Source organism: Sinohyriopsis cumingii, chromosome 11 (genome assembly GCF_028554795.1).
Source record: "Sinohyriopsis cumingii isolate HCF-2022 chromosome 11, ASM2855479v2, whole genome shotgun sequence".
Lineage (NCBI taxonomy): Eukaryota > Metazoa > Mollusca > Bivalvia > Unionida > Unionidae > Sinohyriopsis > Sinohyriopsis cumingii.
In genome coordinates, this window is record NC_142971.1 from 112274432 (window position 1) to 112299354 (window position 24923).

General features: G+C 35.8%; 2 protein-coding genes across 3 annotated transcripts in view; one reads left to right on the plus strand and one right to left on the minus strand.

The window, feature by feature from the left end:
* Positions 1 to 3445: 3445 nt before the first annotated feature.
* LOC149789310 (uncharacterized) lies at positions 3446 to 10313 on the minus strand. Of its 2 annotated transcripts, none has more exons than XM_089975843.1 (4): positions 10183 to 10313; positions 9530 to 10019; positions 8548 to 8831; positions 3446 to 3917 (listed from the first exon to the last, which is right to left on the minus strand). In XM_089975843.1, the coding sequence occupies exons 2-4, from the start codon at positions 9978 to 9980 to the stop codon at positions 3498 to 3500; spliced, it is 1155 nt and encodes a 384-aa protein (XP_089831969.1). In that variant the 5' UTR covers positions 9981 to 10019; positions 10183 to 10313; the 3' UTR covers positions 3446 to 3497. The 2 variants fall into 2 exon arrangements, with proteins under 2 accessions (XP_089831969.1, XP_089831968.1); XM_089975842.1 differs by having other exon boundaries at positions 8548 to 8921.
* A 14201-nt stretch (positions 10314 to 24514) lies between these two features.
* Positions 24515 to 24923, plus strand: part of LOC149789311 (SRSF protein kinase 3-like) — a 121219-nt gene continuing 120810 nt past the window's right edge. Inside the window, exons 1-2 of the mRNA XM_089975517.1 lie at positions 24515 to 24598; positions 24688 to 24763. Of these exons, the coding sequence (XP_089831643.1) occupies positions 24571 to 24598; positions 24688 to 24763 (104 nt within the window). The 5' untranslated portion in view covers positions 24515 to 24570. The remainder of the gene's footprint in view (positions 24599 to 24687; positions 24764 to 24923) is intronic.

Genomic DNA, 24923 nt, shown 5'->3' on the forward strand with positions numbered 1-24923 from the left:
GAATAAATAATAGGTCTATTAAACATAGTAAGGCTAAAACTAAAGTAAACTATTGAACCATCGTTTTAATTAAACAATATTTTATATTTCATACACCGACTGACGTAATGTTTCATCACTTTATCCATCACGTGGCAGAGGACGCCCGATAGTCACGAGGGCATGTGAATTGAATAATACGAGTTGTTTCGTTTTACAGTTCTTTGTAGATTATTCACTCAATCTAAGGAATAAAAATGTATTTCACTTAATCATCCTGTCCCGACAGAAAAATGCATGCATTATCCTGTAGGATCCACGGACAGCACTTTCCGCTCTGATTGGTGTATAATTTCATTGCGCATTTCTGCACACAGAATATTAAAGAAGCCGATTCCCCTTGATTGTACCCTCTGGTAACCTTTGTTATGAAAAGAGAAATTAGTGTATCCTATGGTGATCTCTAAACGATTGGGTTGATTTGGGTTTGAGAGTATACAGGTACACCCAATTTCTGATTTTCATTGCTAGTTGTTCCTGGCTATTTTCATCTACTGAACTTCAGAGGTAAATCATTTAAAAGCTGCATATAAGTTTATTTTCTTTTTATATATTTTTTAAATTTCATAAGACACTTTCAGATAATAGTAATACATATACTGTGAAAATTCATATCTGTATTTCAAGGACATATCAGATTCAGACAACAAATAGTTTTCGTAACAGTGATCAAAACTAAATGTCAGTCCAATGCAGGAGAAAAAAGTGCATCTCTCTCTCTCTCTCTACGCCGTTAGACGGAGAAAACAAACTTTTCCCCGTATCTCGCCATCTTCCAAAATTGTGATGCTGAAAAGTTACATGCGTATTTCGGTCCAGTGATTTCTGGGGATCGAATGTGATATCTTTAATTACGATGCTCTAGACGCGTTACATTAACTTGAACCAAGTACAGTACACAAAGAGCCGACAAGTCAATCCATCAGTTAACTTATCTTGGTCCCATGTACCAGACAAAAGTTGCTTCCCTTGTGTTAACGCGCGTGTGTGTGTTTAACGTAATACGAGAGAGAGAGAGAGAGAGAGAGAGAGAGAGAGAGACTATTTTTAAAATTGGCACCAGTATGTTGTATTGAGCGGACGCCACTTGAGGGAAGAAGGAAGGAATAACAGACAAAAATATAGTGATGGATAGATAATTTTACAAGCATTGTAGCTATGTAGGCAGTCAGAAAATCCATATAATAATAATAATAATAATAATAAACTATCTTTAACGAGGATAACACATTTGGTCATGGCTGACCCATCTGCCATGTGGTCCTCAGTTTTTGTAAAAAAATAATAAAAATAGAAGTTCATGCACATAACCATATATCGTCGCACACTCATTCGTACATATTTGACATGAATGACTATGTGTGACTATACTGGGAAACATACAAATATATATCAATTATGGATATGATTTTAAAGTTTCTATTCAGAGCTTTTAATATATCATTCCAGCTGGTCTAGACCAATGTGCGTTGATTATGTTGCAAACCCTGTATTATTTTCAGAGGCAAAGAAATTAACTCTTTTCCGGGTCGTTACTTCATTCCTATGGGGCTTTTGTTGTTGCTGTCGTGTTGTTGTAAATTTGCAAGAGTTCATTTAATATATATATATATATATATATATATATATATATATATATATATATATATATATATATATATATATATATATATATATATTACTCAGTATTACGTAAGATGCAGAAAGGCCATAAAGAGAGTTCGAGTGATTATTTGAAATGATGAAGACGAAAACAACACTTGAAATATTTTCATGGAGCACTTATCCCCAGTGCTTGAAATGACCTTAGCAAAGTTTAAACGATGTAATGGCGGATGGGCAAACGGACCGAAAAGTTGAGGCGGACGAGTAAACGGACCAAAATGTTGTGGCGGACGGGTAAACGGACCAAAAGGTTGTGGCGGACGAGTAGACAGACATAACAGTTGTGGCGGACGGGCAAATGGATAGAAATGTTGCGGCGGACGGGCAGTCTGATAGAAAAGTTGTGGCGGACGGGCAGACAGATCGAAAAGTTGTGGTGGACGGAAAGACGGACCGAAAAGGCAAACACTTTGTTCCTACCAATATTGTGATGGAGCATAAAAATAACAGAAGATGTTTTAGAGCAATATACATATATTCATTTTCATAAGAAAATAAAATAATCCTTATTTCACATAAAAAAATAAAATACAAACATAAGTTTTTCATTCGACTTTTCTTAGTCTGTCATAACTATATATGGCGCTATTTACGCTGTACATGAAGATATAATTTGTACAATTCTACATTGCTTACATTTATTCGAACATCATACACCAACATATACATGTATAAAAAAATATCTCTCTCTCCGTTCGTGTGTAAATAAAAAACAAAAAAACAATGATATTTTCTCATCAGATGTATTACACATCCACAGATTTCACCTTCAAGTAACATCAGATTACTTGTAAAATGACCGAATGTGATTTTGGAAGTTATCACCAATTTTAGGAATGGCATTTAAGGACACACGGTACTAATTATATGGAAAAATGGGAACCATTTTGGAAATTGGTGAACATAAAATAGAATATATATATGGGTTTGGCTTATCAGGATTGGTTAATAATGTAAGTTATGTTTTAGGGAAAAGAATCTTTTGAGAGCTTATCCTAGGTGTAAGTGATTTTTTTTTTATAGAGACATTGTTTTATTGATGGAATTTCAGTCGTTTAACAGTCTTGAGTTTCGAACACTCATTACTAAAATTAGCACTTGACTCTCTTGTACGGAATTGAAAGCACGAGTTTCAAAGGCATGCAGGCCCAGAAAATACCGTGGCTCATATCCTTTCCTCTACAGGACTCAAGGTACTAATTCAGTTCCCATAATAAACCTATGCAAACACCATGATATTAAAAAGTCAATAACTTAAAATGTGCTCATGGTCAAACCTGTATTTATCAGTATAGATGAAACCTGGATGTCAGCTTCTGTGTAGAGGAAAGGATATGAGCCGTGGCATTGAAACATGTGCTTTTAATTCCGCACCAAAGACTCGGGTGCTAATTTTAATAATGAGTGTTAAAAACTCAAGACTACTAAAGGACTGAAATTCCTTCAATGTCTCTGTTTTTTTTTTCACTTACAACTACGATAAGCTCTCAAAACGATTCTTTTTCCTAAAACAAAACTTACATTATTAACCAATCTTGATCAGCCAAAACCCATATATACCCTATTTTATGTTCACACATTTCCAAAATGGTTCCAATTTTTCAATATCTATAGTACAGTGTGTCCTCCACAGAAGCTGACATCCAGGTCTCATCTATACTGATAAATATAGGTTTGATCTTGAGCAATCAGAAATTTTAAGTTATTGAATTTTTAATATCATGGTGTTTGCATAGGTTTACTATGGGAACTGGATTTGTACTTGATTCCTTAAGACACCTTTCTGTTGTTATTCAGCATAAATGTGGATATGTTCCATACCGATAAGAATATAAATATGGCGATATCTGTGACGTCCTCATATGCGGAGGCGTCAACATCTGCGTTGGTGACGTCATCAGTTGTTGTGTATGATGCTGTGGTTGGTGAAAACCACCGGTAAAGCTCATTCCCTGGGTCTTGTTCATACTTGGACTCGGAATAATCGTGTTGCCGGTCATGCTACATGGACTTGAAGAACCCGGGTACGGGAAAAATGGGTTCGGAACCACTTGAGGAGGGGAGGTGGTCGAACCCAGCATCGAAGGAGGTGCCATAAAACCGTAGTGATGAACTGGTGAAAGGACGGGCGACATCTGCATGAACTGAGGATAGGGATGGATATTGTCCTGAACACGCCGACGCCATCTTGCTCTCTTATTTTGGAACCAGACCTTAAAGAAGACAAGATACATTGTTTAGGTTTAACAAACATAAGTATCAGATACACTATCAGCATATCAGTAAATTAGGATATTCTAGCTTATCTTCTTCTACTGCTGCGGTTTGGTTGCTTGATTATTTATGGGCACTTTGAGCATATAATATACTGCTAGGTGCCTTTTCCCACGGACAAACGGATATTGAACTGGAGGGGACATAAATGACATATAGCCAGGCAGAGCTATGGTTTGATATAACACACACACACACACACACACATACTGCATGTAATTTGCGTCGACGAATAAAAATAATACTAAAACAATTCTCAAATCTTCAACCTTAGGGGCTATTGGCAACACGAATAGGATTAACAGGATGGGTGAGTGTGGTGTAAATAAATATAACGTATAGTACGTAACAAGTGAAAAGTTATGAATTATTAACTTAAAAAGAACTGTCATTTAAATGCTCAAGGCAATCTGTTTTGCGGAAAATGTAATTATTTGAGCTAAAATAGACAATCTGAGATCGCATTTTACATGTTGTCACGGCCTTGACATTATTGAGCTATCGCATAGTAATTATCTTGCTCGCATGAAGACTAAGCAAGATTCAACAATCGTTACATTTTTATATGCATTGTGCCTTGCTTTACATTGTACTTTCTTCCCCCATTCTTTCACCGCACATAGTTTTCTAAATATTAATCCGCTCAGTTTTATAACTTCGGGTATTATCAGTACTTCATTCATAATACGAGTCTAAATGTTAAGAAAAGTACCCGCCATTAGTTAATTATCCTAAATAAACTCTATATGTATGCATAAATGGGACATATATTGAATTTGCTATCAGAACTATTGTAGCTGCGGCATGCGTTTCCAACAGTGTGTGAGAAGGCATTTCCTGCATAGTAAGAGTACGATTCAAACTATGAAAAAGAAAACTTTTATCAAAGTTATAACTGATCAGGTAAGATATATCAGCAGCTCTATACGTCAGAAGGTACTTACTTCAGTTCTGTTGGATGTTACGACTGTTACAAATCGTGAAGGTCAAACCACATACATATAGCGCAACTTGCTTAGGATGAATACGACATGTATACATCTATGTGCTTTTTAAGGGGGGGGGGGGGGCTAAGGTGCGTCGGATAAACCGCGTATAGGGAAGAGTACACTTTTTGTACAATTAGCTATTTATATATTAGTTGTAATGTAGTGACATTTATCTGTATTTGTGATAGTTATTTTTGTTGTTTTGTGTATGACATTTGGATACTGGGTAAATTAGGTTTTATCGTTCAGTTATCATTTGCAAAGACATGTGGTGCATTAGTACTAATATTAGTAACCGTACTCCTACCTCGTGGAAAGGGTACTAACATGAACATATACGTGTCAATGGAGCATGCGAGTGTGAATCACACCCGGCGCTCTTTTAGCCTAATATCAACAATTTGAACATATACCTTGCACATAATCCAATAAATTAAGTAGTCTTCTTATTTGATACCGGAAGTATCGAAAATCATCGTAGAAATAGTTGTAAAATCTTGTTTAACTTTTTTATCCGATATTTTCGTTTAGATCGTCCGTCATATTATTCCAAATAATGATTACTTCCGTTCTTAGCCTCGTTTGTTTGTGTGCCATATAAGGACATTGAGGCCTTATTTAGAAACGTAAACAAATCGTAGTAAAAATTTGGCGCGGTTTGAGTCAGAAATTCTGCGCATTAAAAGTAAATACCGTTTGTCGGTAACTGAAATTCCACCAAGAAGCCATTATTCGCCACTTGATTGTTAATAACATATCGTAGAATATCCAAAAATGGTCTGGCAAGCCTTAAGGAGAAAAGGGGTCACGGCGAGAGCCTCGCGTTATCTGTCATGGCGGACACAACGAGGTTAGTGTAACCATGCCAATTTATTTTTATCGTGTAAGGGCTTAATAAATTCAAATTAAGCTAAACTTCTTTCACAACATGATTATACTTATATAGTAGATTTCTGCACTGATTGTTTATCTGACTTTAGTGATTTTTGTTGTTGAGTTTAATTATATTGGCGTGCGCACAATTGTGCATGAGCCACTTTTTTCTGACTGTATCGCATCCTGCTAGTTGTTCCTGGGGAAGGGAATTGTGCCACCTTCCCCAGGCTTTTATGGGTTCAAGGAACCCTGATAGTTTGGCGTCAATCTGTGGGTCTGTAAAGGTCCCTTACAGTGGAATGGTTGGCTGTCATTAGTGGGAAGGAGAGCTCGGGATGATTTATTTGTGCTCCATTACATGATATGGGATCAGTTCGTAGCCTTGCCACAACAAATCAAGTTGAGGCTACGACATCGTAGCTAGTAGTGCATTAGAATGCATGCTGCAAGAGGCAGCTTAATATGCATGGTGGTTTACATGAAGGGAACAAATATCAAACAATCTTTCATTTTGCTTTCCAGCTATCACCAGGACGTTAAGAACGTGGTTAGAGAACGTAAAATCAAGATTTATTAATTATTAAAGAATAGTTGGTATTTATTTGTCTGTTGTTGGGGGTTGTCGTTTTTATATAAAAAAAATGAATGTAGCTTTAAACATTTTGAGTCTTATTGCTACGATGTATGTAGTGTGGCAGTTTTCAATGATGTCTAGCACTGGTCATCACGCCACAGATATGTAGCATCATGTCCCACCCTGTCACATTTTTCTGACACCACGCCGACCAGTCTTAATCCCCTAACTTCTTAATGCTAAGCCCAAGGAGGCAGCTATTAGTACCATTTTTTTTTATACAAGTCTATGGTATGACTCGGCTGGGATTCGAACCCGCGACCTTCCGCATTTGAGGCGGACGCTCACTTAGGCCACCGGAACGGTATTAATGAATAGAAAATTGAATTGCCAGTTGGGATGGATGGATAGATAGATAGATAGATAGATAGATAGATAGATAGATAGATAGATAGATAGGAGTATGACTATAAAGGCATGTGTGCAGAGAATTAAGACAATATTCCAGACCGTTCATTTTGGGGCTCATAATCAGGGCCGGCGCTACCATATAGGCAAACTAGGCAGCCGCCTAGGGCGCCGATTTCAAGGGGGCGCATTTTTTAAAAAAATGTATTGTTTATAAATTCTGAAATTGATATTTCGGGGGGGGGGGCAGAATCTAACCTTGCCTAGGGCGCCAGATAGTCTGGCCGGGTCTGGTGCCGGCCCTGCTCATAATGATTGTAAACTGAACTTTGTCATTATTATTAAAAGGAAAATACATGAAGAATTGTGTTATTGTATTCAATTGCAGCTTTTGACCAGTACAGGCCTTCCTACTCTATCTTATAAACTACAACGAAGGTTGTTCAAGACTGACTAGAATCCATGTTTGTTTTTTTAAAAAAAAATTATATTATACAAATAGTATGTAGAGAAATTAGCTCGTATTCAACTTCTCACAAGATTAATACAAAATCCACTTCGCCTTGCCACTAAATGGATATTCATAAGTGTCGGTGACATTTCATTTTCACTACATACAGACTTCATATTGCTGTACACTCCATTAAAAATCTATGGACAAAAATGTATGGAATTTTTTTTTTATTACCGGTTATTCTTTCAGCCACTTACTGGTAACTGCTGCAGGATACTTAATTGAAAGAAATGAGGCATCACTATTACCAAATTTTGTAGCCATTTCTTTACAAATAGGGTACCCCCCCCCCCACTGAATTATACATTACCAATCTACTTTAACTTGACTGGGTTTCATACTTTGATAATGTGCCGTGCTTCGATGGCAGTAATTTAATGGAACGGAAAACAAAGGAGAAGACTGGTTATTATGTTATCAATCAATCAATCAATCAATGCATCAAAACAGTTTCCTTCTCGTGAAAGTCGGATAAAATAATTACCTTTTCCGTTCAAGCAGCTGCTCTTGATGAAAGAAATAAAGATTTAAAGTGTATGTCCACACTCTGAGCATTACGCCATACATTTTTTGTCAGACTCTTAACTCATGGGTTGCGGGTTCGATATATGTTATTGCCAGCTCGGGTCAGCTGCTTTGGCGTGTCCTTGGGAAAGGCTCTTAGATCCCATTCACTTAGCACGATACAATACGCAGTAGATCAGTTGAGATTTCTTACCCGAAGCACGAGTGGCCACTTTAGTTTTAATACACGACCACTATGATGTGAAGACATTTGTACATGGTACCATCCTGTACATTCATAGATTTATTTCAAAATTGCTTTGAAATGTTTTGGACTTCGTTAATTTGGAGTGAAGTTTCGAAACTAATATAAAAATTAGATTGTTTAAGCGGCAGTTTATAAAACATATTAACAATTAGCAATTACAATAATGTAATCTAGGCCCTATTAGTAACTGAGGTTAATTTAAATGCAAAGTTTTTGCGGTTTTCACGCGGCACAAATACATGGTGTAAAAATTAAAGTGTGTACATTAACCTTAACGAGTTGCAATATGTTGAATGTACCATTTTTATCTCGATATATCTTTCTCTAGAAGTTGCTGAAATAAAAGGATTAAATGCACGAAATTTTTTATTAGTTTTCAGTGCATTGTTTGGTGGTTATATCACAAGCATGTACGTGTATATAGTTTCTATCTCACCTTGATTTTCCCCTCGGGTATCGAAAGCTCGTTGCTCAGTTGTTCCATCTTGTCGGAGTCTGGGTAGGGGTTTTCATGAAACACTTTCTCCAGAGCTTGCACCTGGTCGGGACTGTAGTTCGTTCTTGATTTCTTCTTCGCCTGACCTACCTCTGAGGTTGTTGGGCTTGTCAGTGCCTCAGATGGAGAGGAGACAGATTGAGGAGACGTTCCCGATGAAGAAGTGGATCCAGATGGAGACGTCCCTTGGCTTCTGCTTTCGGTAGATCTTGGTGACGATGAAGCTTGAGTGGAAATGGAAGAATCAGTGTTGTTTGGTAAGTCACCCATGCGCATGTGCTCATGTATATCATTTACTACGTCGATAAAATCGTCTGAAATTATATGATATAAATGCACTTAGCTGAGTGTGACTTATTAAATTTGGACATATTATGTATATACAATATCGCGTGTGACATTATTTATAAGAAAATGTATGCTAAATGAAGAACTTAGGTTTATCAGAAATCTTATTAACAATTTTTTAAATGATGAGACGAAAATTAAATTGAATTTAAACTTAATTTTTTCGCCCATTCTCCATTAGAAAGCTCTCAATCGTGCAGCACGTCTGTGCACAAACGACAACCCATCCTCAAACAACAATGTAATAAATTTCATCTTAGATGTATCGAAATTTAGGAAACTTTAAAACCGAAGGAACAAAGATGACACTTAATCAATTACATCCGGATTTTAGCTTCTTCGTGAGTGAAAAGGATAGATAAGAAATGAAAATACTAAAATAGTGTTCAGTCAGGTAATCTATGCTACATATTCCTCTAGTTATTGCAGTAATGTTTATGTTAGGTTTCCTTGAAAGAGACAAATCGCTTTCATTGATCACATCTTCAACATATTTTTTGTAATGATCGTATTTTTTTTAAATATGGGAATACCGTATGACTTGTAAACAAATAATGTATTGAAACTGGCTTACCCGAGTCGTCACGTTTCTTGTCTTTCTGTTGCTGTTGAAACTGTGAAGGTGGGTGCTCGTCGGCAAGTCGCCTCTTGTTACTCATTTCCTGAAACTGTGAAACTTCTTGAAGTCCTGAATGATACCCTGGATAAGGAAATTCGTGCACTACTTTCGACTCCCTACAGAAACCGCCATCTTCATTAAAATTATTGGTAGATTGATGTATAAAACCGTGCGAAGGTCTTGACTGAGCCATCCCCAACGGTGGGAAATGTTGATCGTGGTTAATGAGAGACCCTAAATGATTATATGGCTGGAACAATGGTTGCTCATGAGATACTGAGTTATCTTTCGGGGAAACGCTGTTCTTGATGATAGCTGGTATCGGCGTCGGCATGAGCGGCATTGGCGTTACAATAGCTGATGTTTTCTTGGGAATATAATTTTCGGTGGCGTTGCTTCCAGACATCGTCTGGGGAAAACGGTTGTTCGAAATGGATTGCTGAACCTGAAATAAATAAGCAAAGAACATCATAAAGATTTCAATATAGTTAGAGAAATTTGTATACAGACAGGAACATAGAAAGGTATGAAAGATTGAAAGAAGAAGCCAAACATACAAAACCAGAAAACAGAAATATATATATCAGTATAATTTATATGTATCTTACATGTAGCACAAATATTAACCATTATCAACTCAATGAATACGTGATGTTTTCACTTGGAGAGTTCCTACAGAATGTAAAAACGTTTGCACTGAAAAATCACATCCATACAATAGTATTTCCCTTCCAATTGCAGTTCTCGTATTGTAGATGCATCCTGCAAGACGTGGCTGCCTGAATCGTGAAACACGCATGCTTGCTTACATGTCATGATATCGACTCATGCACTACTTTTAAAACCCTGTTATGGCACGTGCAAGGCGGGTCTGCTAACAACAATATCAGATAGTGCAAAGCTATCGGACACAAAATCTCACCGTTTCCCGTGCTTACATTATTAGCGTAAAATGAAAATTATAGATGTTTATTGCGTCTTTTGTTCACCCTAGCGGGCTTAGGGATGCAAAATGTTCGATGCGCCCTCGTGCATGGTGTGAGAGGGACTAATGGAGGAAGTTGTTTGCGTCATGTGACGATGTTCCAGCTGAGAAGATCTTTGGCAGTTTCAGAGAGCGTGATTTATGTCTTTGTTTATTAATGGTACTTGTTATTTTAAGGAATTTACCTTTGTATACCTTTATTTTTGTCTTGTATGCCTTTTTGGGGATACCTAAATTTAATAGCACTATATAGTCAGGATTGTACCCATACATACATACATACATACATACATACATACATACATACATACATACATACATACAAATAGACTAATCAACTAAAATTGCATTTTAGATCTAATATTTTCTATTCCCGCACTTTAACGAAGAGCAAAAAAAATTTGGAGTGCCCATTAACATTTTAAACATGAACGTCGCATTTCAAAAATAATTTACCTATATGATAGTGTTTAAAATGGTAGCATTTTGTTGGAATATTATTTGGAGTGAAAAATATGGAGGCGCTCTGAAGTAAACGTTTCTTTTCATTTGGGAAATCCTCCAATATATGTGCACATTTATTTGAACAAGTGTCGTTTAAAATTTTTTAGTAGGGTTAAATTATATCAGCTATTTGACTGTAATGATTTTGCAAAATATTCACGTGTTTTTTCTCTCTCTCCAAAATCGGTTTAAAAACAGCTATTTATATTGTAATGTTTATGCGCATGTGTTTGTCTTAGCATTTATTGGAAAAGAATGTGAATTTGAAAGTCGGCCTCCATCGGAACAGAAACGCACAAAACGGGAACAGAAACACATAGAAACGGCCTTGTCATTTATGATATTAATCATTGTATCCAAAAATAAATGACATGCAAAAGAGTCCCTGTATTTTAAATAAAATTACTGACTCACTGACATTATTTTAACATGCAATTACTAAACTTACTGGCTTTTCGGTGTCTTCGTAAACAACATATGACTATTATTGTATGATACTTATAAGTGTTAAATTGGTTGTCAGTTTATTGATCAACGCTATCTACCGATAATTAATTGTCAATTAAGGGTTCACTGAATCAGCTCAAATCCAATCACCACTACAAAGTATCAGCGTGATGGGATTAACTCAAGGTTATTCAGGACCGCACTAATCGTGAGTATTTCTAATCAAGGACGTGATAAGACATTTTTCTACTGAAACAATACAATGATCACATTATTATTATCATTATTATTATTATTATTATTATTATTATTGTTGTTGCTCTTCTTCTTCTTGTTTTTTTTATCAAAAGGCAATCGAGCTGAAACCACTTATTTATACTAGTGAGTAAATTCAATAAAATGGCGAATGTGATGTAAATAGGATACATATTTTAATTATTCAAATTATGTGTATGTGCGATACATCATTACTGATATTCTTTTGAAATATTTTTTTCCACATGTTATTTGTCTTTCTAACATTTAGTAATTTGCAAAGAAAATAGTATTTCATGCATCCGTGATGTTATTGTCTTCTGCGACATTTTTTCATTAATAGCGCATATTTGCATACTAACTTTAGGACACTTTTTCAAAATATAATAATGTCGATATGTAAAAGGTTGTTTAATTCTAGGGTCGTTCGACAAGACATTAAAGTATAAAAATAAATACTAAATATTAGTATCAGACCTTACGTTTAAAGCCTTCGACCATAAATGTAGTGAATTAATCCCTTTATTTATTTATTTATTTATTTATTTATTTATTTATTTATTTATTTGTTTATTTATTTATTTATTTATTTATTGTATTTCTTGACATTTATAGCAAATCAAACCTATTTCACAGAGTGGTACTTCTATGTTAGCTCTACGCAAAGCTTGAAAGCTTCTTACTTTCTTATTAATTGTGCAGAAAAAAAGAAAACATGAAATATAAGGAAGTTTCAAGAGTTTGTGTTGTTTCAGATCACTGTTATATTGCTGGAAATTAATTAAGAAATTGGAAAAGAAACGCAAGAAAAATACATACATACATACATACATACATACATACATACATACATACATACATACATACATACATGACAAATTTGTTCTAAAACGTGAGGTTATTTAGTGGCAATTTTGTCTGATAAAGATTCTGAAACATTCAGATTTCGGTCTATTGTTGGATAAGAAGATATGCAAGCCTGTTGTACACTGAACCCCCGCCGCCCAAAAAGACATGCATCACTCTTTAAAACTCTAAAAAAATTTAATTAATTTTTGTAAAGCATTCAGAATAGACCACATCATTAGAAAGTTGTTGTTCTATGCATCTTGATAAATGACTGGTGAGTTTCATTTTTAGAAAAGGGTGGGTTATGCCCGTTGATACAGATTTTGATTTATTTTGGTTTGATTGTTATATGCTCAACACGAATTTTTTTGCGAAATTTTTTGGCAGACAATAATCAGGAAACAAAGCTGATATCATCTCATTCAGTAAATACGTTTTCTGTTGACAACGTAGTATAAAACTCTGTACAATTTTCGTGACTGCCCTGGCGTCCAAAATAAGTTAATCCGGGCAAGAAAATATTTTTGCAATTGCATATTAACTGAAAATTGGTTCTTAAGTAAAAGCAAAAATCAGATACATTTTGATATGCATCCTCATACAAACTTTTATCTATTCGTTTTGTGTAAAAGAAAAGATCTACATGTAAAAGCTAAATAAACTTACAGTTTCTGACATCTCTTTCCTCTCGTTGTCTTCTCGCCGTCTTTGATCTTTCTAAGCTTGTATCTGTCTCAACCAAGTTTATCAATCAAGGTACATTTGACGATTAACATTTATTTTTTTACAAGAGTATATATCGTTTCAAATTTTCTTGACATCCTCGAGTAACAAAACCCAAGTTTCTCCACGTGTCACTGGAACTGAGCAATAATATATTCCCAATTAGGTGAGAACAATTCAAAGCCAAAATAAAATTAGCAAACTATTGAGCCACGATTGGTCAGTTATTGTGACCACCTAATTGTGCGTGACGTAATGATTGGTTGCTTTGTGATGCTCTGGGTGTAAAGGCACGTGCCAGGCTCTCTAATTAGAAGAGAGAGCCGCTCTCGCGTAATGTCGAGTTAATCCAATCACAGATGACCGCTGACCCATCATGGAATGATTAAAGTTAAATTGTCTTCTAGATTGATGAAAAGGATTAATTTCATTCAAGTGCTAAATGAACCGAGACGCTCAAGGAGTAAATTCACTCGGTTTCCGACTCAGATGTCAAAAAATGAAAATCGACTGACAATATTCGTGCGTAGTGTCAAGTTAATTGATATCGTTCATTAAAACACAAGATTTAAGCTTCATAATACAATACTTCGTATCTAGAATGCCTATTCATTTATTGAAAAGCCAGACAAATATGGAAGAGTTTTTAAATTTCTGATTCATTAAAGTATCTTATATTTGTTTATATTCAAATAGATAGACACAAATATAATGTTCTAGTGCTTGCTCCTGACACTATTTGAATCCCGAGTAAAGACACTTAAGTCTAATAATTCCCCCCAAATAAGAAAGAAAGAATTTACATAGTATGTTCATTGAAACAATTTTGCTCTTTTTTAATTCTTTGATTTGCATAAGAATATTCTCCCTACCCTCTCTCTCCCTCCCCCTCTATCTTCATCAGAAACCACGTGATTTCTAAAAATAAGCTATTAAAACCAAACTGATTAAAAAATAGTTATTGCTGTTCTTGACACAAGTCTGAGACTGCAGAAGTCATTAAAATAATAATTATACAATATTGACAAGCATGATGTTACATTATCAAACAATTAAAGCTTATCAGTGACATACATTTAAAGACGATACACGGTATTGTTAAATGTATATAAAAATGGACAACTCAAAGTACACTAATTCTAGGGTGTATTTAAAACCGTTGAAATATGTCGTACTTTGTAAGTTTATATACTTGTGTGGGATGAATATTTTAATACAGTTAGTCGGCGATAGCTGTTTGCATTCATCAAGTATATTTTAGTTATTATCGTTGTTGAATTTATTTGGTTCTCTCCCGCAAGAAGCACATAATTGTTAAATTCTTCATAAACATTGTTTGGCGTATGTATGTATGTATGTATGTATGTTTATATGTATGTTTATATGTATGTATGTATGTATGTATGTATGTATGTATGTATGTATGTATGTATGTATGTATGTAGGGTTTAACTGGCCAATTAGTGCTAAACAAAGCTAGACAGCAAAAATGGTTAAAAGAAAAAGTCTTGCCAAAATCCTGAAGAAGAGGAATGCTCCAACCGCCACGGGTGAAAATGAAGAAGATAAAAATTCTGCACAAAATCCCAGAAAAGCAAACAAAATTAAGGCATAACAAAGTTAAAATCTCAAAGTAAAAGTCCCTTAATACAAATTGTACTCTTTTAAATAGTCAAAGACGTTGCTTGGAACGTCATCACAAAACTCATCTTATAGCAAAGAGGTTTCCTCCATTTGTCCCCTCTTAAGACATGCGGGAAAATGCACTGGGCCTATTGTATAGCCTGCAGGTGGGGTTGCCTTATTACAAGTAAAGCATCAAATATCTGTCGAGATAAAACATCGCTAGAGATAATCTAGAGCTACTTCGATGACTTACTGTCGAGTTCCCACTCTCCATATTACATAGTCTTCTGCCCTTTATTCTTTACCCCAACACCCCACTCCGCAACACATTCATCTAGGCTCTGGACATTAGCCCAGGTTCGTATCCACATCTCGGTATCTACAGTATATTTTCTTGTGATATGACTACTGTTTCAAGTTTGGTATAAATAAATAAATAAATAAATAATTAAATAAATAAATAAAATTGCAACTGCCATGTTTGTATCTTTAACTTTTGTCACGTTCCCAAAGAATCCATGGGAAGGGACAAAAGATGCACCCCTCTTTCTTATATGGGTAACTTGTGTACCAAGTCTGGACAATCTCCGCCCAGTGGTTTACAAGCTACGCTTTGAGACAGACGGTCGGATGGACAAACAGACGAAGGGTGTCACAATATTCATTGATAAAGTGTTGGTATAATAACAACAAGTGTTTCCCCGTGTCGTTGAACTATGGTATTTTTCACATTTTTCATAGGTTTAATACGATTTCCTGACGGCGCATGAGGCACAATGCAAAAGAGAATGTTTCTCATACTCCAGAATTTTTGGAGGTAAATTCTTAGGAGATGGGGTGGGGAAAAGAATGCATAGAAGGAATTTTGCAAAGGTTGAACCATGCATACTTGGATAACAATAATTTATAAAATGTGTAACCTTAAATTCTACTTAACATATATATATATTGGTGTATAAATGCACTCAACAGAGCTTTGTTATGTCATTTGTAATACTATTTTACATGCTTACACGTTTTCGTTCGTGAGTTTCACGGGCGTTAACTGTGCTAACACCAACGTTTTATAAGGTTTGTTTAATGCGAAATGTCACACAAATTACGAAAATAATAGTCTTTGTTGCCCGTTGTTTGGAGACTTTTTGTAAATATTTTTTTTCTTCCACCTGCACGTTAATCCTCAAATACCTTAAACATGAAAATATGGGTAGGGTTAAATCTCAGCTTATACCTTGTACTTGTTAAACCAAGACAATTTTTATATAAAATAATATCTTTTTTCACACTTTCAATCGATTATAAACTCCAAATCATGTCGAGATCAAAGAAGTCAGTTAAATACTGAAGGAAAATTACAACAAGAAACAACAAAACAGTCACATTTATTACTAAAAATTGTACACGTACTTTGCTTTTGCTTTGTAAAAAGAATTGATCCAAAATAAAGATAAGACGACTCTGGTCAAACTAACAGTGAGTTTATTTCATTTGTCGGATCAATGCATTTTTTTGGGGTGGGGTGGGCAGTAACTAGGACTTTAACTACTACTACTGCTACTACTACTACTACTACTACTACTAATAATAATAATGTGGACTTAGTACAACGCCTAATCTTTAGCAGCACAAAGCGCTTTGCAAAAACCATATACAACAAGATTACAAAAACAAACACCATGAAATTACGACACAAAAACATGCTGACAATAATTAAATAGACAGTATTAAATCTTTAAGTCTGTTCTTGTAGTCGAATAGGTGAGTTTTAAGAGTACTCTTGAAGAGATCACAGTGTTCTTGCGCGTAACATCAATGGGCAATTCGTTCGACGTAGCTAGGTCCTGGTATGCCAAAGGACTTTGTCCGTATGACGTCGTTTAAACAGTGGAAACACAGAGAGTACGAGTGTTGGAAGAGAACAGTAAGTTTTTATATGGAGTGTACACATGGGGGGGGGGGGGTCAGATAGGTATATTGGACTGGAGTCAGTCAACGAAATGTAGCATTCTGAACAGATGTTGTATTTGATCCTGGATCGAACGAATAGCCAATGGAAGTTACAGAGCAGTAGGGAAGAGTGCTCAGTTCTTCGTCCTCTAAGGATAATCCGAGCAAGTGTGTTGTTAACTTTTCGAACTTTCTGCAGCAGATACTGAGGCAAACCAGGTAGAAGTGAACTGAATTAGTCCAGTGTTGAAAGTGCTAAGGAACACACTAGTATTTTAGTAGCAAAAATCGAAAGATGACAGATGTGATGAGTCGACAACCCCTATAACATCTTGATTCTTAACAATTAGTCTGGCTTAATCAGAGAAATAAGAGTGTTCTGATTTTATTGATTACTTGGATTTACGTCGCGTGTTCCCAAAAGGGCATGTTCTTATATAAAGCTGGACACAGAGAGATAATCGATTATATTAGGCTTTTCAATAGCGTGAATCCTTTCTTAAAGTATTTTCTTCTGAACCTTCTGACAATTTCTAGATACTCATCTGTCCCAACAGAAGAGAAATATATAGCCAATTCCGAGATATATCTCCTTAAATATATCTGTAAAACCGGTGTACTGAATATCACCTCCTTAAATGATTTGGACATGGATACATCTTTGAGATTTTGTCTCTAGGGTTATTTTCAACCTCGAAAACATGCGTTGACGATATTCGTAATCAGATAAACAAAAGGGTCATTTTAAGTGTCGACTATGCAAAGCAAGCGTAATGCGAACCGATTTTATCAGCAATTTGTGCCAGTTGGACTCGTACTTAAATTATTTGAGTTCAACTAACCTTTAAAGGTCTTTAGTTAGTGATTTGCTGGAGTAGGAAAAGTTTAGAGAAACTTCCCTGAGCTGATTTCGAGAAAAATGTGGATAAATATATACAAGTCATAAAGCACTTAAGATGATAAAATATTCAGTTCATCATTGGATCTAAGTATCCCTTACTCATATTATTTTGACATGGACCTTTACTGGAAATTTTGTACATAAGGACATGTTCGATCCCCAAAAGTATTGACAAAGTTGGTTAATAGGAATCAGAGAAATATATGGAAACAGGCAATCAGTGCCGGATTTAGGCATAAGTTAAACAAGCTACAGCTAAGGGCCTCACAGTCTGAAGGGGCCTCTCAATTTTATTTTATACCAAATAGGGCCTATACAGCTTCCCATAGCTTAGGGCCTCGCTTTGTCTAAACCCGGCACTTCCGGCAACATAAAACCGATACAGTGATGACCGAACATATAAAGATAAAACGTTTGCAATGTGTGAACCCCTGCTCAAAGAAAAATCCATTCAACCCATGTCTGATAGTTTCCAGTTAGGTATCGGTTCCAATGACAGCATTAGGTTAGTGAAAATTTACCAGATTTTGAGATGTAAGGAATATATAAGGGGTGGGTGTGAAGCTGGTTATAATTTAGACTGCAAGGAGATTAAATACACATGGATCCTAACATCTCCTTCTTAAAAAATAGAACATTTGCCTCTCTTTAAGATTTTATCTCTAGGAATATTTTCGGCCCAAACTCTAAGTCATGATGGATTTGGTCGAGAGGAATCAGCGAAATAAAGGGCAACTTATTCTTAGAGGGTATGAAAACAGCTATAGTGCTGACCAACACTAACAAGAATTTGCGCTAAATGAACTCATTTTTTAAAGAGGATTTAGATTTTAATGCCTCTTTGAACGTTTCCAGATAGGGATTTACTCCAACAATAGAAATGTGAAAAGAGAGCTCGATATATTCAAGGTATAACAAAGCCCTAATTAGAATTTATTTATATCTCAGCTCTTGATTGACATCTTGTTGATGATCTCTTCCAAAAGTAGAAAAAGGAACAAAACATTTCCTCCAGCCGATTTTCGGAGAAATGGGGTAGGTAGACTCAGTGTGTGGGGTAGAGGGTCGTATAATCTTACGCATATATTTCTATTTGTTTCATAAAATTATGTCGGACACTATAAAGCGACATGAGGAAAGACCCTGCCACATGGACGATATTTTTGTATTTGGGTAAACACAAAAACAAGATTATGAAAGACTAGAAAAAGTTATGAAATCAATTGAAAACGCTGACATCACATTGAACGCTGATTAGTTTGAAATTTCAAGACCATCCATTAGGTTTCTTGAGTATGTTGTTCACGAAAATGGTTGCCAATCCGATCATGAAAAAAAAATCAAATCCATGAATAAAACGGAAACTGCAAAATGTGCAACAGATATACAACAAATTCTCTATATGGCAAATCAACTGCGCAAATTTAGTTCAAATTAGGCTGAAAAATCAAAACCGTTACGTGATCTTTTGAAAGGTAAAAACTTGTGGACTTGGAGTCCAGACCAAGAAACAGTTTTTACAGATATCAAGCAAAACATGATATGTTCGCCAGCTTTGTTATATTATGATTCAAATGGAGAAATAGTTGTATCTGCAGATATATCTTCATTTGGATTAGGTGCTGTGTAAAGGCAGAACCACAGTAGTGCAACAAGACCGGTGGCTTTCGCGTTGCGATGTATGTCAGAAACTGAGCAACGCTAAACTCAAATAGATGAAGAGGTTCATGCAACCGCTTGTGCATGTGAACGCTCCAACAGCTGTTTAACTGGGTCACAATTCAAACTTGAAACTGACCACGTATTATTAGTACCACCAATGAGTACAAAAATCTTGAATCTAACGCTTCAGAATGCGTTTGATGTAATTCAACTTTTCTATTATTCATATTGCTGGCAAGAATCTACTGTCAATGCTCTATCCAGAGCACCTTTAAGGTATTACTCAGAGAGTGTCAGAGTAGACAGAGTACTTCAGGCCGAAACTAACGCCAATGCTGATTCTGTATTGAGTAATTTGCCCGCATCAAAATACTCGACTTGCACATCTTAAAATCCAAATAGTTCGCTTCGCAAAAGACTTGAACAATTCTGTGAACTGGGATGGCCAGAGAAATTGGCTATCGACGGAAACCTTGAACCATACTGGTCAGATAGAGTTAAAATTTCAGTGCAAACTGGTTTTTTAATGAAAGGTAAACGCTTGGTCTTACCAGAATCATTTAAAAAAGAAATCAAAGAGAGAATTCACGATTGTCAGCAAGACATAAAATTAAATGCCGAGATCCAGCCAAAACGTCAGTTTGGTTGAAAGGACTAACCAATCACATAGAACACTTGGTAAAATCTTGTCAAAACTCTAGAGATCAAGCTGATCCAATGATACTAAATCAATTTCCATGTCTACCACGGCAAAGAGTCTCGTCAGATTTGTTTGAACTGAATGGTCAAACATACCTCTTGGTGACTGAATATTTTTCACGATACAATGTTATAGCAAAATTGCAAGACACGGGTTCAAAAGAAATCGTCATTCATTTGAAATCAATCTTAGCGCAGCACGGTATGCCAGAAGTATTAGTTTCAGATAATGGTCCTCAATACACATCCGAAATGGTAGAAGAATTTGCAAACTATTATGGATTCAGGTATATTAAAAGTAGTCCGAAAATACCCACAGCGCAATGGTCTTGCCGAAAGGCAGACAATCCTTACAAAGCTGCTTTGACATATCGTGCAACACCTTTACCGAATGGATACATTCCTGCCGAATTACTGATGGGAAGAAAATTACAAACTACTTTGCCAATGGCACCAGAAAACATACAGCTAAACAAGTGAGATTCCGCTGAATGGAATACTGTCTTGCATTTATTTATAACTTATTCTCAGTTAGCCAATGAGAAGGTAGTATTCCATTCAGCGCGTTGTTCTTGCATATTAAACGAGCGCGATCACGGACATGTCGAGCAGTAGCGCGGGAAAATGGTTGGCATTTCTTAAAGTTACAATAGTAAGCCAGACTTTGGATGCGTACGAAGTCGAATGCCAGAGCTAAACATTGGTACCATTTATTACGCCACGCGAAATGAAGCTTGAAATAACAGCGTTTATTCTTAAATGGGTCGTGCGAGAAAGGAGAGAAGTGTCCTCGTAGTTTTTATATAGTACATGTATGATAGACAGGTCAATTGTAAGCAGCGATACAAGCCCCTGTGATTACACAGCGATGGTTGAAATTTCAATATCACATGTCGAGACTCCCTAATTCACACGTTGTATGCAACTGTTTGTGATGAAAGTTCCATTTCATATGGCGAGTATTTAGATTTCATCTGTTGAATTTCCCAGCAACGAGAAGCAGCCTCCATGTTTAAAAATAACACGGTCCGTTCACGAGAGCGACCTGTAACGAAGAAATTGATAGTAATTCTCGACCTATGAATGGTAACTTTCAAACTGTAAATGCATGAAATGTAATGGCGCCTCATAATCGAATACACGAATGATGTATCTTAATACTCGATATTATTTTGAATTGTTAAAGTGGATATTGTGTAATGTTACTTTTAACACCAACACATCATTTCACCAAATAAAAATAACAATTTTGACAAGCACAATAAAATGTCCAATCACCTCTGTGTAATTCAACAGATAAAATCTAAAAATTCAACATACGAAATGGAACTTTCAGCACAAGCAATGTGATTTAACATGTTAAATTGAAACTTTCGACATATGCCATCAAAATTTCAACAACGGCCGTGTAATTCAGATACAGTCCAAAATCTCGACATTGGATATCGTATTTTCAGCCAGCGCTGTGTAATTCAACAGATGAAATCTAAATACTCAACATATGAAGTGGAACTTTCAGCATAAACTCTTTGAACCAATACGTAAATTAGGAATTCTCGACGTATGCCATTGAACTTACAAATACAATCTAAAATCTCGACCTAGAAAATGGATCTTTAAGGACATGCATTTTTGATACAACACGTGAAATTGGAATTCTGGGCATATGACATTAAAATTTCAACGGCAACGTTTTGATTGGACCAGCTTTTGTCCGCTACGGCGACTCATAGCCCTGTGTTGTATGTATGTCACCGCAAATAAGTAGTAAAATAAAACAACAAACGATTAAGTGAGTTTTGCTACATAATAATATTAAATCTTAAACGTCGCGCTGAATCAAACAGCAACAATGTAGGACTCCAGTCTTGTTGGGGCTGAACTATGCTTATGAGGGTAGATACGTTTCTAATGCTAAATTAAAATACAGTGACTTGCGCCAAACATGGAGTGGAGGGAACCCGTTTTCTGTGGATGAGCGCCGACAGCGGACGTCTACGTCATAGCTCTCTTCACCATCATGTTTTATTAGCCAGAATTATTAGTCATTTCTGGAGTTGTGGGGTGGGTAGGAGAACGTCTTACAAAAACATCTCTCTTGTAATGTTATTCATTATTTAATATTAACCAAGAATGTAGGATCACTGAACACAACGGTCGGTAACAATCGAAACAAAATTCCTCACTAATACCCACCCCCAATCTAGCGGTTTCCAAGAAAAACTGTGAAAATATCACAAGCGCCATCCCCCATCATTTAGTACCTATTACCTCATATCCCTCTGTATAGACGTGATTCTTTTCACAAAATTATGTCATTTCTTTTCAGGTATACAGAGGAATAATTAGAATTACCGGTAGTTTGTTCACTATAGTTCCAACCTTTCTTTATGAAAACATATTTATTATTGTTGCGAAAAATACATTTTCTTTTCACGATAAAGGCATCTTCGCAAACAAAGGTTCCGATGTTCTCAAAACTCACTTATTTCGACTGCAAGAACAAATTTAAAGATCTAATAATGTTTCCTACCTGAAATATTCTCAACATGTTTTATTTTTTAATGTTTTTCTAATTTCATGTTGTTTGTTTTTTGTAACAATATTTATATGTTTTTTTTTATCTTATAGGTGTTGTCTAATGTTGTAAAGCGCTTAGAGCTTCTAAAGAATAGGCGCTATACAAAGTCCTCATTATTATTATTATTATGTGATAACCCTATCTACACCATGGGGAATCGAGCAGATAATTTTGTTCTTCGGGTCTGTGAATTTCATTGGATGCGACGGCAAGCCACCGTATCCAATCAAAATTAAGTTGTTCAAATTTTAATACTGTTCCTACATGATCCAGACAAAGGAGCACACAACTTGGATAACTGATAAATAAGCAACTTTTCAGTGCCGTTCAGTGTTTGCAAAAATACCTTTAACTCAAACACCACTGTAATGGCTTCCCTCTGGGACATAGTCATGTTTTCGATATTAAACTTCCAAAGTATCCTTTATAGGTCAATTGCCCCACCGTTTTCGGCCAATGTACAATGTACGACACTATTTGTTAGTTGGCATTACATACTAAGGGAGGCCAATCATGAAATCCAACAGATCTCGCTAGGACAAAGCACAAATAAATGTATTCGATCCGCCAAGGTGTAGATAGGGTTATTACATCGGCACCTTGGCTAGTGAAGATGCGACAAGTGTTACTTTGAAAGATTACTCTTTCAGACAAACTTTTCTTTGGGAAAACATAAATCATTTGACCTAAGCTGACATGTTACGATTCTTGGCTGACCAATATATTTCCGGCTTTCAAATTTATAAGGAACTTTTCATTGCTTTGGAGTATCACTCCGGTGGCCTAGTGGTTAGAACGTCCGCCTTGGATGCGGGAGTTCGTGGGTTTGATCTCCGGCTGAGTCATACCAAAGACTTACAAAAATGGGATTAACAGCTTCCTCGCTTGGCGCTCAGCATTACGAAGTTAGTGTTAGGACTGGACGGCCTGGTGTCAGGATAATGTGACTGGGTGGGACATCACGCTTCATGTCTGCAACATGATGCCCCAGTACTAGACATCACTATAAACAGCCACACTGTAGACATCGTAGCGATATGACTGAAAAATTGTTAAAACTACGTTAAAAATCCAAATCACACACTCATTGTTTTGCAGTTTCATAAAATTTTATCAGAATTATTTTGGTATTTCCTCAATACTATAATTCCTCTCACATTTTCATTAATAATTAAATTATTTGTTAAGTTTTACAAACCTTGTTGTTTTTTATGTTGTTACTTATTCTTAGTTTGTAACCATACAGTCGTAACAGGTAACCTCCCCCCCCCCCCCGTCTACTACAATTTGATCAACCATATATATATATATATATATATATATATATATATATATATATATATATATATATATATATCACCAAGCGCAATCAAAGACTGTAATTGGTTACCAAAAATATTCATTTCATCTGAGGTTCCGTTGTACAATTTCGTATTTTACAATTGGTTTTATTTTTTAAATAAATATTCACACATTTTCCCCATGGGAACAATCAACAATTGATCGTATCCACTCATTCATATGTACTGCTGAAACCTTAGAAAACCAAACTCTTTTTCATAATTATTCCGGATACATTTTCTTAAAATAATTATTTTTGTGAAGGTTGACGATGCACGGTGCAAACATATTATTGTGATGAAGCACTGAACCAAAATTATAAAAAAACATCAATTTGTCAGGAACGTACACGAATAATGAAATACTTTCGTCACACCCTGTAAGCGCGCGACGGAAACTGATCGATCCCAGAATGCAGCTAAGCAACATTGCGCATGCGCTTTAACGGACTGGATGAATGAAATTGAGGGTTATCGATGATGAGTACGAAAATTCCTCGAAAAGGTAAATATTTAGTCCTATTAAACCTTATATACAGCATGCATCGTTAAAGGAAATATAATTGCATTTGAGAAATCCATCTTTCTTTCCAGCCTTGGCGATCCAGTCCCGCAAGAAGAGGTCGAAGGCCAAACCACGGTTTAAGAATGAATACAAGAAGAGAGGATCGTAAGTCATGTTTGGTGGAATTTATCTCGCGTGAAGTCAAGTGTCCAGACCGAATTTAATTGTTTCATCAGTATTATCTTGCATGTAACTTAAATCAGTTTTGGTCATAAAATTGGATTAGGGTCATGCTTTTTAAATCGTGATCATAAGTTATTTGTTG

Bases quoted from the DNA above. Each gene is read 5' to 3' on its own strand.
- LOC149789310 (XM_089975842.1), bottom strand. From the start codon at position 9,980: ATGTCTGGAAGCAACGCCACCGAAAATTATATTCCCAAGAAAACATCA. The intron at 8,922-9,529 runs GTAAGCCAGTTT...ATATAATTTCAG, and splicing joins CAAGAAACGTGACGACTCGG to ACGATTTTATCGACGTAGTA. The intron at 3,918-8,547 runs GTGAGATAGAAA...GTCTTCTTTAAG, and splicing joins TACCCGAGGGGAAAATCAAG to GTCTGGTTCCAAAATAAGAG.